At 35.4% G+C, this 13518-nt stretch overlaps 2 protein-coding genes across 2 annotated transcripts; one reads left to right on the top strand and one right to left on the bottom strand.

Annotated features, from left to right (window-relative positions):
• Nucleotides 1-3150: 3150 nt before the first annotated feature.
• Nucleotides 3151-8520, bottom strand: LOC121412291 (macrophage migration inhibitory factor-like). The gene is made up of 3 exons (XM_041605186.1): nt 8291-8520; nt 3680-3861; nt 3151-3247 (listed from the first exon to the last, which is right to left on the bottom strand). The coding sequence occupies exons 1-3, from the start codon at nt 8396-8398 to the stop codon at nt 3208-3210; spliced, it is 330 nt and encodes a 109-aa protein (XP_041461120.1). The 5' UTR covers nt 8399-8520; the 3' UTR covers nt 3151-3207.
• A 775-nt stretch (nt 8521-9295) lies between these two features.
• On the top strand, nt 9296-12887 carry LOC121411880 (macrophage migration inhibitory factor-like). Its single transcript, XM_041604766.1, has 3 exons — nt 9296-9615; nt 11400-11578; nt 12513-12887. The coding sequence occupies exons 1-3, from the start codon at nt 9508-9510 to the stop codon at nt 12640-12642; spliced, it is 417 nt and encodes a 138-aa protein (XP_041460700.1). The 5' UTR covers nt 9296-9507; the 3' UTR covers nt 12643-12887.
• Nucleotides 12888-13518: the final 631 nt, after the last annotated feature.

Below are 13518 nucleotides of genomic sequence, written 5' to 3'. Positions count from 1 at the left end.
TCCTGATATATTCTCCTTTTGTGTGAAAGGGTTCAAAGTAGATAAAAGACACATTTTAAGAGGTTTATAGGATGATTTTTCCTCGAAATAGGCTGAAAATCCATGTTTTTTGCATTTACAATAGAATAGTTTAGATTTCCGTGGATTTCCGTCTAAATTCTACATGTATAAACATCACTTTTCCCGATGTCTAAGCTTTTAGTCAATACCAAATTTAGCTGCCCGTATTTGCCCGTTTTTATATTAGAGCCGATTTAACTTGACACAACACCCCCAAAAATCTGTTAAAAAACGGTAATTTTTTATACCGCGGAGTCATCTTTAGCGCACCGCATGGGCTTGATGGGGGTACATTGCCGTTCGCTTTTGCACGGCGAGGACGATTCCCCTTCCATTCCATGAAAATGACATGAATTCCGGGCTTAATTTAAACAAAATAAATGTTGCTAAAGCAAATAAGGGCTATACCCACAACTCTTCCAGGGAAAAAAACTTACTTGTAGAATAATTTCATCCCAAAACCCTCGTCATAGTGATACATTCGTGGTGTTATATACTCTGCGTTTTACACTAGTCAACACAGCTTGATAAAGCACGGTTAATATTTTTCAGATTTTAAAGTTTTTTTTTATAAATGTAATTAATAATCATTTTGATGCAGTAAAAATTATTTTCGGCATCTCTTAAAACACTTTTTAGGCATAAACTAACATTCACTCTGGCCAACTTTAAAGTAGCACATAACACAAAGTTTATATACTACACAATGTAATTTGTGTTTTCACAGATATTTCAAGTAGCCAATCAAAATTTGGTATCAAGGTGACGTCATATCGGCTTTAAATTATGTTCAGTCGATTCTACGCCCAAAATTACCCATAATCAACATGTTAAAGTAAAAATTTAACACGGAATATAATTTTGGCGCACTTTCAACTCATTCTGGCCCACTGTGCGCGCGCTCGTTCACCTTTTCACCCACAAATTGCCCCTCCAATTTTGTGATTGGATTTCGTTCAAAAATTTCACGAATTATCTGACATATGTGTATCAAAGTGCACTCTTAAAATAGTTGGGCAAAAATTGTCTAACCATAGGCAGCATACGTATCTGTCCACACAACTATTGGTAAAATCTGCCCAAATTGCATGGGTAATAAATTTGCTCTATTGTATTATAATTGCCCAGAATTATATATATAGTATGTTTCCCAACATCTTAAATGTGTGTCTGTGAACATGAAGTATATACAAATCAATATGATGGAGAATTTTCTGTTTCATTGAAATTTTCATGATTTGTCGTCCTCCAAAACAACAATGAGGATTAATATGTTTGCACTGATTACCATCTCACCCTGACACGTGTATCTCCATGTGTTTTCAAGGATAACAAAAATAAACATGCAGTACAGGCCTAACAAACAGGGGCATTCAGGATAGTCGTGATTTTCTGTTTTTGAAACCGAACAAATGATTTTGGAAGAAATATAAGACAGAAATCAGGTATGGCAGTTTTCCGAGAAATTAAGGTATTTCCCGCCAAGGTGAGAAATGCTTGATAAATGAATAAAAAAAAGTAATTGCTGCATGGGAAATACAGGGAAATATTAAAATATGCTTGAGATAAAGGGGCGATACCTGAAAATATCTACAAAGTGTATTCATAAAAAATGATATTTCCAAGTACTAATTTGAAAATGAAAATCAATATTTTATTGTTCGAAATAGACATGGTATGAAATACTCCAAAAATTTGCTTTGCCCAATGATCGTGGGCCCGGCAGCCGCTGTGCAGCGCCAGATCGACGAGGATCTATCCCTTTAATCGTTGAACGCCAAACAGGGTAGCAGCAACTCCCATCTTTGAACGTCTTTTGGTCTGACGCGGCCGGGGTTTGAACCCCCGACCTCCCGGTTGTGAGACAGACGCTCTACCAACTGATTTCAAACTCTTTCCCACCCCCCCCCCAAAAAAAAAGTACTTATCCGGTATTTTTCCGTAAGTACTTCCCGCTTCGGCCAACCCTATACAGTTTTGGAAAAGGGTAAAGGAAAGATGATTTGACCGCTCGCCGTTTCTTCTCGTTTGAAATTAAGAAAATTAATTCGGATTCTCTTTCCATGTTTTGACCAATTTATAAAAAACCGTTTTTTTTAATCCGTAAATGATTTATAGTGTAGGTAATGAGCATAGGCCTATACCGAACCCTTCATTTTCTTAGCAAGTTGTTCTAAAAATCAGTTGACACAATTCTTCTAAAGAAACCAACAGTTCTAACACGAAATAATCTTATAAACAAGAAACTTTATTCTACATCTTTGATAAGACGTGACTTAATCAACCACTTAGCATAAGAAGCATACTATTCCAATGAATATTTTTTTATTATAAATGTTAATTAATGGGTAACTAAATCATAGCAATAAACTTCGTATTGTAAAAAAAATGTATGTAAACCGACAAAATGAAACATAGAATTGCACGGAGTCCCACGAACGGTGCTCAACCTCAAACTAATTTATGCAAACCATTTTCTTTTGGATGAGTATATGATTTGTCCACATTACACTCCAATTTGATAATCGTATTTTAGGCTGAAATCTTCCTTTGAAATTGGATACATTGAGACAACTCTTTGCCCTTGATAATTGTCATCACATATACAATTAAATTTTTTTGTTTTCTTATGAAGAACCTAAGAACTCAACAAAGTTTCTCCACTGACTATAAAACCCATCCCCTTCCCCTAAACGTTTGCAAAGAGATTATTTTAATATGGTATTTTGGTATTCACATCGCAGACGCTTTCTGTAACACAGAGAATCTTTTGTCAAACCCTTCATTATATAGAAAGCAGCCTTTGTCGAAAATCTATGAATCAAAAAGCAGTGTTGTCCTGGACTCTGGACAGACGACATATTTGCAATTTCTTGTCCGGTGCAAATCTTAAGACGATGTGCTGTCCTGGTCACTGATTTGAATATTATATAATATATTCAGAAAACACTAAGATCAGTGGTCCCGGTCAATCAACTTTCGACAATGACCTCTAATCTGTCCATTGCGATTTGACGGGCATTACAATAGATTCTGAACAATATACAGTAAGCGTTTACGAAGCGGATGCCAAAATACGCTATGTATAACGTTCATCTGCGATGATCTGTCTTCAATCTCTGTCGCATAACATTCCTGAACTTGTTCCTATTTCGTCTCGTTCGGTGTAAGGAAGACAACGCTGAATCTGAAATTTGCGAGATGACAGAGATACATTAATAATTACATCAAAAGTTACAAAGTGATACTTTTTTATATAAAATTAATATGGTTATTTACTCATCATGATGAGATTGAGGCGAATTGTTTATCCCCATAAACTCGCGGAAAATCTTCAATATTCAAGTTTGATGGTAATCGCGAAAGAAGGAGGAAGATTCTGTGGCATGGGATCCTGGGCGTGGTGGGAAATCTAAATATCCCTATTTACAAAGAGCATGCCTATAATTTTTGTGCCAATCACGGAAGACAACGTTTTATTCGACAAGTCCTGGTTTATCCGACACTTTCCATAATTCCATGTCAGCCAGAGCTGACAATTTATCAGAGACAAATGTCGATGAATCGCTCCCATCCATGAGCACAAAATGAAAAAAAAGAGACATAATCGTTATAATACCTTTTCATATTTTCATCAGTGAGCTTCAACTGAGTCTGCGCATACTCTAGCAGCCTTCTGGTCGTTTCTCGTCGTCCGTCGGTGTCTTGCGGTATTGTGTGACGTATTGTGATGACGCAAGCTGGCTCATCGGTTCCGTTCCGTATCATCTCAACGTCAGCATACAGGCTACAGTTGATCATCTACATAACATCGCGGAGAGATGGAGAGAGAGAGTGAGAAAGAAAAAAAAGAGAAAGAAGAAGAAAGAGAAAGGGAGAGGGCAAAGACGAAAAAAAAATCAAGCTGGAGGATTATTCCTGAAACATTTTGGTATGAACACAACCCCCCTCCCTCCCCAAGAAAAAAAAATCAGTACGACTTTTCATGCATGTAAAAGCAAATATTAAATTTATTTCATTTTATAAAATAAAAATAAAATTATGATAGTCTAATTGTATCATGACCGTATAGGCTCACTCATGGTTTCTTTCTGGAAGGGGGCAATAAAATATTGTGATCGAAGCGACTGAGTTCATCCCATGGGGCTGTGCTATACACAGAGAATGGGAAAGTCAGTGTATTTTAATGTTTTAAGTCGCAATTTTGTAACCACGTAATGAACTATAATATACACGTATAGATATCCCTCCTCACGATAAGAGGGGGGGGGGGGCACTAGACACATAATATTATGTTGCATGGTTGTACCCCCCCCCCCCCCCCTAACGTCCCTTTTCAAAAGTGAGCCTGACAATAGGGGTCTTTTTGAAGCGAAGACCTCAATTTGCTCTTCTCAACAAAAAATATCTATGTGCCCCTTCCATTTCGAAATGCTGGATCAACCCTTGCCCTTAATTTATAACAGGAAAAACCTTCAAGGCATATCTATTTGCAGGTTAAAGAATTAACATTTTACTGCATATTTTTTTACGACCCTTGTCAATTAAGTTCTTGATACTCTGTCCGGAGTATAATTGTGAGCTCATTGCCAGGCTACAAAGTTCATGATCTAAAATTCATCTTGTTTGCATTGGTGAATAATATAGGGGAAGGGTTGAAGATGAATTCAACAGGACAGGTCAATAACCGTTGTATTCTTGCTTATCTATTTCATTTCTTTGATAAGTTAAACCATATTTGATAATAAATTGTGGAAATGGATTTTACAAATTTGCAAAGTTATTGTGAATGCTTTTTATTAATTCTTTTATAAAAGAAAAAGATGTATTTGGATTTGAATTCTGCGGTTTCAAATAATCACTTCAGTTCTATGGTATAATAAAAAAAGTGGCTTGGCAAAATTTACCATGGTAATTAGTTGATGGTACTGATAATTATGATTGCATATTTTATGCATATATATTTCACACATTACAATCGCACATACTGCAGTCCTATCTAATCCTAGTCTGCTTGCAGGCACAGACCCTGATTAGAACTTTGATCAACAAGTGTGCCTCCACGCAAAGACTAGCACAACAAAACTTCCTGAGCGAAAGAGCCTTCAGTACATTATTAAAGGTCAAGTCCACCCCAGAAAAATGTTGAATTAAATAAATAGAGAAAAATCAAACAAGCACAATGCTGAAAATTTCATCAAAATCGGATATAAAATAAGAAAGTTATGACATTTCAAAGTTTCGCTTATTTACAACAAAATAACGAGCCAGTTACATCCAAATGAGAGAGTCGATGATGTCACTCACTCACTATTTCTTTTGTTTTTTATTGTTTGAATTATACAATATTTCAATTTTTACGAATTTGACGATTAGGACCTCCTTGCCTGAAGCACAAAATGTTAAAATAATGGAATTCCACGTGTTCAGGGAGGAATGAAACTTCATTTCACATGATAATGACGAGAAAATAAAAATATTTCATAAAATATATTACAAAAGAAATAGTGAGTGAGTGATGTCATCAATTCTCTCATTTGGATGTGACTGGCTCGTTCATATAACTATTTTGTTGAAAATAAGCGAAACTGTAAAATGCCATAACTTTCTTATTTTACATCCGATTTTGATGAAATTTTCAGTGTTATGCTTGTTGAATTTTTCTCTTTTTATTGAAATCAAGTTTTTGTTGGGGTGGACTTGTCCTTTAATCTAGGATCTCGACCTGTTATTGGTTAAAATGTCAAATATGAGTCTGTGCTGGTAGACTAATCTAAGGCATGCATAGATTATGGTCGGTTTGGATTCTTCGTCGGTGTAGCTGTGACACAACAGGATCCCGTTTCAAAAAGTCTTCTTATAGCAACTAGGAATAATGCACGATTCCTATAACGAAATTACCATTAGCCAATCAGATTGAAGGATTCCAGTAGCTTTTAACTGTTATTGCAAATGTTTTATTATAACAAGTTTCATGAAACGGGCCCCAGTAATAGTAACAATGTTTTTTTTATTTATTGTTTATTTAAATGTGTTTTTGGTCACTTCAAGGTACATTCAAATCAATAGAGTTGAACAAATACAGATGATACATTATAAGAAATCACATAACAGTTACATAACATAAGTGGTTAACACTGTATCGTGTCTCGCCACCTGCGTTTATAGACACTCCTTTTGTTATTTCGAATAGCTATAAATTTTTCCACTTTATACGATCATGGTCCATGATACGATCTAGTTAACAAATCAACACAATCAGAAACTGTGGTGTACATGATTTACATCTACTAAGATAAATTGATTTCTTTACAATAACTAAAACAAGATTAAAAAGAGGATATTTTGTATAACATACCGAGTATTAAACTTTTTTCCGTTAATAACGAAAAAATCCAACATACTAAGTTCTTTTCCCAGCTGATTCCAAAATAACTGTGTAAATGGACCATTCCAAAATAAATGTTCTATCGTTTCTTTTTCTGCATTACAGAAAGAACATAAAGGTGAAGTAATGACTTCAATTTTATACGACTTAAAGTTCAAGTTTGAAATATCGTTCAATACTTTGAACTGAAATTCTCTGTAATTTACATCAATAGTGTTAATAGAATAGATGAACGAGGCCAATATCAATTCTTTATCTGAAACATCATATCTATTTTGAAGTCTAAACATACTTACTGGACGCTTATCTTTCTGCTACCAATAAAATGTGTATTTTTATTTTGTTTAGCCGTATCAGTTCAGCAGGAAAAATAATGTTTGTTATATAGCTGCATTCTTAAATGAGTCCGTATTTTATATTTTAGAAAAATTTGTCTTTATAAATGCAGAATGCAGTCCTTTTAATCTAAAGTAATCGTTGGAGTCTTAATCAAATAACCTTTTCATTTCATCACATCATCTTTAAATACATCCTCCAGTAAGGATGTCATTAAAAAACAAAAAAAAAACAAAATTAGAAACAATTTTCATTAAGAGAATCCCAACATTGTAAAATAGTTTTACAAAACCGAGGATATACAAGCTCAACATTTTTATGACCATAGTTACAGTTAAATACAAATAATCCTCCGTTCTTTTGAGATGATATTAAAGGATTTGAAACCATCCTTGTTTATCCACTTGTTTTATTCTATCTATCCAAAATAACTGTCCGGCTTTAACAGCCGAATACGCATCTATCATCTTTATTCCTCCGTATGATAGATCCCGGATCATGCATGACATTTCTTCTTATTTTGTCGGGTCCATTCCGGTACCGTTCATTCCAGATGAAACAGAAAAACGCCCTCTCTAACTTTTTAAGAAACCAATCTGGTAAAAGAGTGGATGAAAATAAGTAAGAATCTAGATTTTCTCCAACCATCCGTACGGATACTTCAGTATTATTCATCTTTTGAGAAAGGAATGTCAACCAGTTTCTTGATTGGTCGACAATGTATTCAAATGATTATTATTCGTAGTAGTAGTATAGTAGTAGTAGTAGTATAGTAGTAGTAGAAGAAAAAGAAGGAGAAGAAAAAGATGAAGAAGTAGTAGTAGTAGTAGTAGTAGTAGTAGTAGTAGTAATATAGTCAGTGGCGTACCTATACGATTTTCCAAAGGGGGAGGGGAGCAAATTCGTCCGCCAAAAAAATTGACAAGCAAAAAAAAAGGTCTTCAACCGCAAGTAAAGGACATTTCGCACCAGCAAAAAAAATAGAAAATTGCCAAGCAAAAAAAAAAAAAAAATTAAGTTCAAAGGAGGGGGTCACTTGTGGCTCGTCAGGGATCAGTTTTGACTCGTCGGGGGGGGGGGGCAGGGATACGTCCCTTGCATAATATGTTGTGACTCGTCAGGGTGGCACTCTGCCCCCCCCCCCCCCGCAAGGTACGCTAATAGTAGTAGTAGTAGTAATAGTAGTAGTAGTAGCAATAGTAGTAGTAGTAGCAATAGTAGTAGTAGTAGTAGTAGTAGTAGTAGTAGTAGTAGTAGTAGTAGTAGTAGTAGTAGTAGTAGTAGTAGTAGTAGTAGTAGTAGTAGTAGTAGTAGGAGTAGTAGGAGTAGTAGGAGTAGTGTCATCATCATTAATTATTATCATTTTTTTCTTCTTCCGCATGAGCGAAATCCTGGATCCATGCAGCGCTGGATGTCCCTAATCCACCATCAATAATTGAGTCACTAATTTCTTCAATAAAACTGGCATTACAAAAACAAAAATCAATTGTGTGTAATTGCAATTACCTTTTCTTCTCTGTTTACAGCCTCGGAGTAAACCTTGGAAAATCCTTTCAGAAAACCTTCTGGTATAGAAGATCTCTTGATGTTTGTGCTAATAACGACCAATGGCATGATGTGGTCTTTTCAAGATCTGGTTCAAGGCAAAACGAAAATCCCGAAAATCGAATGATATAAACCCGTACAGACGATACAGGTATGCTATACTGATGTGCAGCTTGCAGTGAAACGCCCGGTTTTATGCATTGAAAATATATAACCAGAATTATGATCGATAATCTGTGTTTACATTGATCACGTGCAATCTGCCAAAAGTACGTTTGGATTTACGCATGCTCCTGAGGAGAGGGTGGAGGGGGGGGGGGCGGAAGGGAGCCATCATAATTTATCTATCTATCTATCTTAATTATTATTATTATTATTGTTGTTGTTATGATTATTATTATTATAATTACTATTACTATCATATTATTATTATTAAGATTATTATTATATTAATTATAATAATAATTATTATTGTTGTTTTAATTTTTTTATCATAATAGTCATTATCATTAGGGGTATTGTTATTGAAGTCGTTCTTTTTTTCTTCTCATGAGTAAACACCGAGTACTTTTATTATTTTGTGTGGATTTTCTGAGCCTTCGAACACTGATCTTGACCCCGACACCAATTCGAGGGGGTTCGATCGCAACCCTGGACGTTGACATTGACCTCGACGGTCCACGAGTGAACAATACAGCATGGTTAGCTTTATTATAGGATTTGAAAATTTATGATATTCAAGCTTCATTTATTAAAATCCATTTCATCATCAGTTTGAATGATACAGCCATCGCATCAGTTCGTAATAAATACGGATGTGCAACGATGACAAAATGGCAAACAAAGGATCGATTAGTTCAAAGATTATTTGGATACAACGGAATAACATTGCTGGAAAGTAATCTTTTGAGGCTGGAGTAAAAGCAACGTGTTTTGTGACGTCACGCGTGAATCAGCTGTGACAACACAAATGCGAGTGTCAAGTTCGCATAAATACACGTAGGTTTACGTGCATTTCCACTCATACCAATTACACTTGCGAATGCTACAGCTACACCCAGTGATTTTCCACTTCGTTTGCGGGAATAAAACCATCAATTTGACGGAATATTTACCAAATTGTCTCGTCATCTGTTCGGTTATTATACTACATTTGTGTCTTCAGCTCAAAATACACCATGCCTCTTGCAGTGTTTGTGACGAATGTGGATGTCAGCTCGACGATGGAGGAGATTGCGACAGGACTTTCCCACATATTGGCAGACAGATTGCATAGGGAAGAGGAGGTAGGCCATTTTACATCTTTGGTATTCTCTCTTGTAAATTTAACTAAGCGGGCTTAATTTTGGTTCATGACGTGTTTATACGGGAATACAGATTTGTACCTCCTCATAAATCAAATTTATGCTTGGATGTATTTTTTAATCATGTATTCTATAGACCTTTCTTTTTCTTCCCGGTTTTCTTTCCCTTTTTTTAATTCTTGGTGGTGCGGGGGGGGGGTCGATCTAGTACTCACATTAATATACTGATTGCTTTTTGTTGAAAACAGTCAAAAACGCAAAATGTTTGTCTACCCAACTCCCTCCCCTCCACCTATTTGAAATAATTCATCTGGCAAAGCTACTAGTTATTAGCATAATCCAAAGACATGCATGCATGACAAACTCATCTTCTTTGTGTTTTGTAAATACAGGTCTCAACATAATTTGTCAATTCTAGCAGAGCTACTGAATCAGATGTGTTTTTTGGTTCTTTTGTCAACGAATTGTGACAAACAATTCACTTAAATGTGCATGGGGGCGGGGGGGGGGGGTTACCTTTCAGTAATTGAAATTATTGATGAAACCACTTCAGAGTCTCCAGGGTAGTACTATTATCCCAAGTCGTTATCAGAAATGTATTATAAATCAAAATCCACTATTGATCGATGTTCAAGTTTTCTTTTGATGACCTTGTCCTTGACATATGTTTTATCTTTTACAAAAGCCATGCATGTACTTTTTGTTTGAACAAAATTAGGCCTAGACAAGGGAAGGAAGCGAATTGTGTATCTGGAGAGAGAGCGTTACAAAGTCCATAAACAAAGATATTGGGTTTTTTTTCATTGTGCCATTGAACAAAAATATTGTATTTGCCCAACTCTGTCTATTATATTAGCTCATCTAAAAATAAATATACGAAGTTATTTTTTTAAGAGTCAGGACGAATTACTTACTGGTAGAGTTACTGAAGGGGGCTAGTCCTATGCGTCATTTCAGTTATTCCAGAGAAGTTCTTTAAATGAATATTATCAATGTCAAAGGTTCACGGTGTCGTTTATCTTTATACAAATAAAACATGAACATTGTCGTCCAAGTGTTGCTCTGTCTGTTCTTAATCGATAGACGTGCTTGTGGGTGACATGTGTATTCATGAGATAAGAATGTTATGTAAATATATAATAAAGGCACAGACTCTGTTTCGGACTTGTTCAATAAAATGTTTACTGAATAAATGCGACACATAAAACAATTCAGAGTTCAGTGTTCGTACAGCTTCTTGTCATAAAAAAACTTGGGGAAAACGGAAGCATGAGTGCCTAGGCCTATTGGAAAATGATTTAATATAGGCCTATCTGATCATTGGCGAGGGGGGGAGCGTGGTGGGAATACACCTTAGACCGACCCCCCCCCCACGATTCGATTTACACTGATAAGATTGAATGGTGCAAATTATCTAGTTTGTTTGTATGAAAATGCTGATTTTCAGATTGATTGTTTAATGTCAGTGAAACCTTTTTGAAGCAATTTTACATCCTGAATTGACATAAATAGATCCCGATTACATATTTTCTTAAACTAAAAAAGGTATAGTAATGCGGGTATTTTATCGTAGTTGTATGAGGTGTTTTTTTAATGAAATACGAGTTCTTGATTAGATTACCTACCCTTTTTTATATCAATTTTACCTTGTTTCTTCCATTTTAATTACCATAGATTTAAGTCTCATACATTATTTCGTATTTATCTGTCAATTCTGTCATTGATCATGATCTCATCTATTGTCAACCTGTGGTTTCAATTTTCAGAAGATAACCGTTCACATCCATCCGAATCAGTTCATGCTCCGGGGAGGGTCGACCGACCCGGCCGGCTATATCTCACTGTGTACATCCCGTGGATTCGGGGACGTAGAGCATCGGAGAGAAACATCTCAAAAGATCTTGGACTTCATCAAGGAGCACCTTAAACTTAAAAATGCCTCGAGGTAAGTTCGGGAATTGCACCTTTTTTATCGATGGTCTGATTAAGATTGTCGTGTATCAGGGGCGGATCCAGGATTGTCTAAAGGGGGGACGTTTGGTAGGAAAAAATAAACCCCCCAAAGAAAAAAAATATATAAAAAAAATAAAAATAATAATAATGATTGATAAATAAAATAAATAAATAAACAAAATATGTCAGGAAAAAAATTGACAGGCAATAAAAATATGTCCTACTCGCGTATTTACGACAATATGACAAGCAAAAAAAAATAATAATAAATTATAAGTGTGTGCACGATGTATTCCCTGACAAAATATGTGTTATGGCTTTTAAAAAAGAGAGGGGCACCCTCCAGATGTGCCCCATGGCACTGTTGTTCTGGATCCGTCACTGTCCTATATTATCTTAAGAAATATATTGCATTTCTTTGCTACTCACGATTTAGATATAAATACGGATTATCTCCATTGCTTATTGACACTTATTCATTGCATTGTTTTGTTATACTTATAATTAAAAAAACAAATCACTATGGGCTCGTAAAATGTCCGGAAATGAATACTTTAATATCAGTCTGCCACCCCACCTATGGCAATGTGAAGGTGAAGCTGCAGGTATGACATGTGTTCAAAAGAAATGAAAAAAAATATTGCCTCGTAATAATCAGTGGAGTAACATGATGAAAGTCTTGCAAATTATTCAATTGATAAGAAAAAGACACTTCCCCATTATACCCCTCTTCCTTGTCGTTCCATTGTGAAATTGATATGCCAAGTGTAATTTTCGTTAAAAAAAAGACTTAAGTTATAACTATTATTTATAATTTTATTTTTATTTATAATTTTATTTTTTACAATCTCTTCTTTCCCCTTTTCTCCCTTTCTACCCCTTCCCCCTTCTGCCGTTATTCATGTCTGCCCTGCTCTCCAATGTAGGTTCATGGTCTATATGCACACGATGTCAGCCGACGATATCGGTGTCGATGGCGGTCTAGTATCGGATCGGTTTGGGTGCATGGGACAAGGAGGACCATTCGATGTCAGATGGCACAAATTGACCAAATAAATATTCTTCTCCTGCGCTCTTCTCGAACGAAAGTCTTGAGTTTATATCGCTGTTTTCTTGATAAATATGTATAATTACTGTTCTTATTTCCATTTTCTCTCTATCTGTATAGCCTTTTCTACTCTTAATTATGTATATTGATCAAAAAAGTATATTAAATCAGATCATGATGTAAAAAATATATCTTATAGACCAGTTCGTAGTTACTTCATGGGCAATTTTGGTCAAATGACCTTTCATTTCTTTCATCATGATAGGCAGATTTCAAAGCAAGATATTACGTAAGCTTGCCTTACATAGCAGGATGAATAAATTGAATAGCCCAGGTGACTTAGAATAGCACACCAATGAACACTTAATGAAGGTATTTGTTGCATTCCTACTTTGAATGCATATCTTAGCATGTTGCACAATGTACTTGACAAACTGTGAAATACCAGTCGTTCGTGGAAGCATTGTTGTTTTTTGTGGATGTAAATGAAAACGACAATTCAAAAGAATATATGAATAATCAAGACATCAAAGTTGGTGCTTATCTCATTAGATTTTAAAGCACCATGTCACTTTATAGCAAATGACCTTCTTCTGATCATGCGTAGAATCTTTTGATCATGCGCAGAAAGGAACTACGAAATGGCTTATTAACGTGCTTTGGCAACGGAGATTTGATTATGAATTATTCAATACATGTAGTATGTCTTCTGTATTTTTTTAAAGAAAATCATATCTTTGTTTGAAATTTTCTTCTCCATCGGCTGCTTTTACGATTGTTCTGAGCCTTACCACATTCTATTCTTTTCCATGTCATTTGAAATATGAGGTAATCTGAGAAACTTGAAAATCAGCGTCTTATTTCATCTTTGTCAAAAATGAAAT

The sequence above is a fragment of the Lytechinus variegatus genome, chromosome 3 (genome assembly GCF_018143015.1).
Source record: "Lytechinus variegatus isolate NC3 chromosome 3, Lvar_3.0, whole genome shotgun sequence".
Classification (NCBI taxonomy): domain Eukaryota; kingdom Metazoa; phylum Echinodermata; class Echinoidea; order Temnopleuroida; family Toxopneustidae; genus Lytechinus; species Lytechinus variegatus.
The sequence above is the reverse complement of the archived record's forward strand: the minus strand, read 5'-3'. Positions and strand labels throughout refer to the sequence as shown.

Excerpts from the sequence above, each read along its gene's own strand:
- LOC121412291 (XM_041605186.1), bottom strand. The coding sequence starts at position 8,398 with ATGCCATTGGTCGTTATTAGCACAAACATCAAGAGATCTTCTATACCA. Across the intron at positions 3,862-8,290 it reads CTGTAAACAGAGAAGAAAAG|ATGATCAACTGTAGCCTGTA; the intron begins GTAATTGCAATT and ends GATGTTATGTAG. Across the intron at positions 3,248-3,679 it reads ACTGATGAAAATATGAAAAG|ATTCAGCGTTGTCTTCCTTA; the intron begins GTATTATAACGA and ends CGCAAATTTCAG.
- LOC121411880 (XM_041604766.1), top strand. The coding sequence starts at position 9,508 with ATGCCTCTTGCAGTGTTTGTGACGAATGTGGATGTCAGCTCGACGATG. Across the intron at positions 9,616-11,399 it reads GATTGCATAGGGAAGAGGAG|AAGATAACCGTTCACATCCA; the intron begins GTAGGCCATTTT and ends TTCAATTTTCAG. Across the intron at positions 11,579-12,512 it reads AAACTTAAAAATGCCTCGAG|GTTCATGGTCTATATGCACA; the intron begins GTAAGTTCGGGA and ends TCTCCAATGTAG.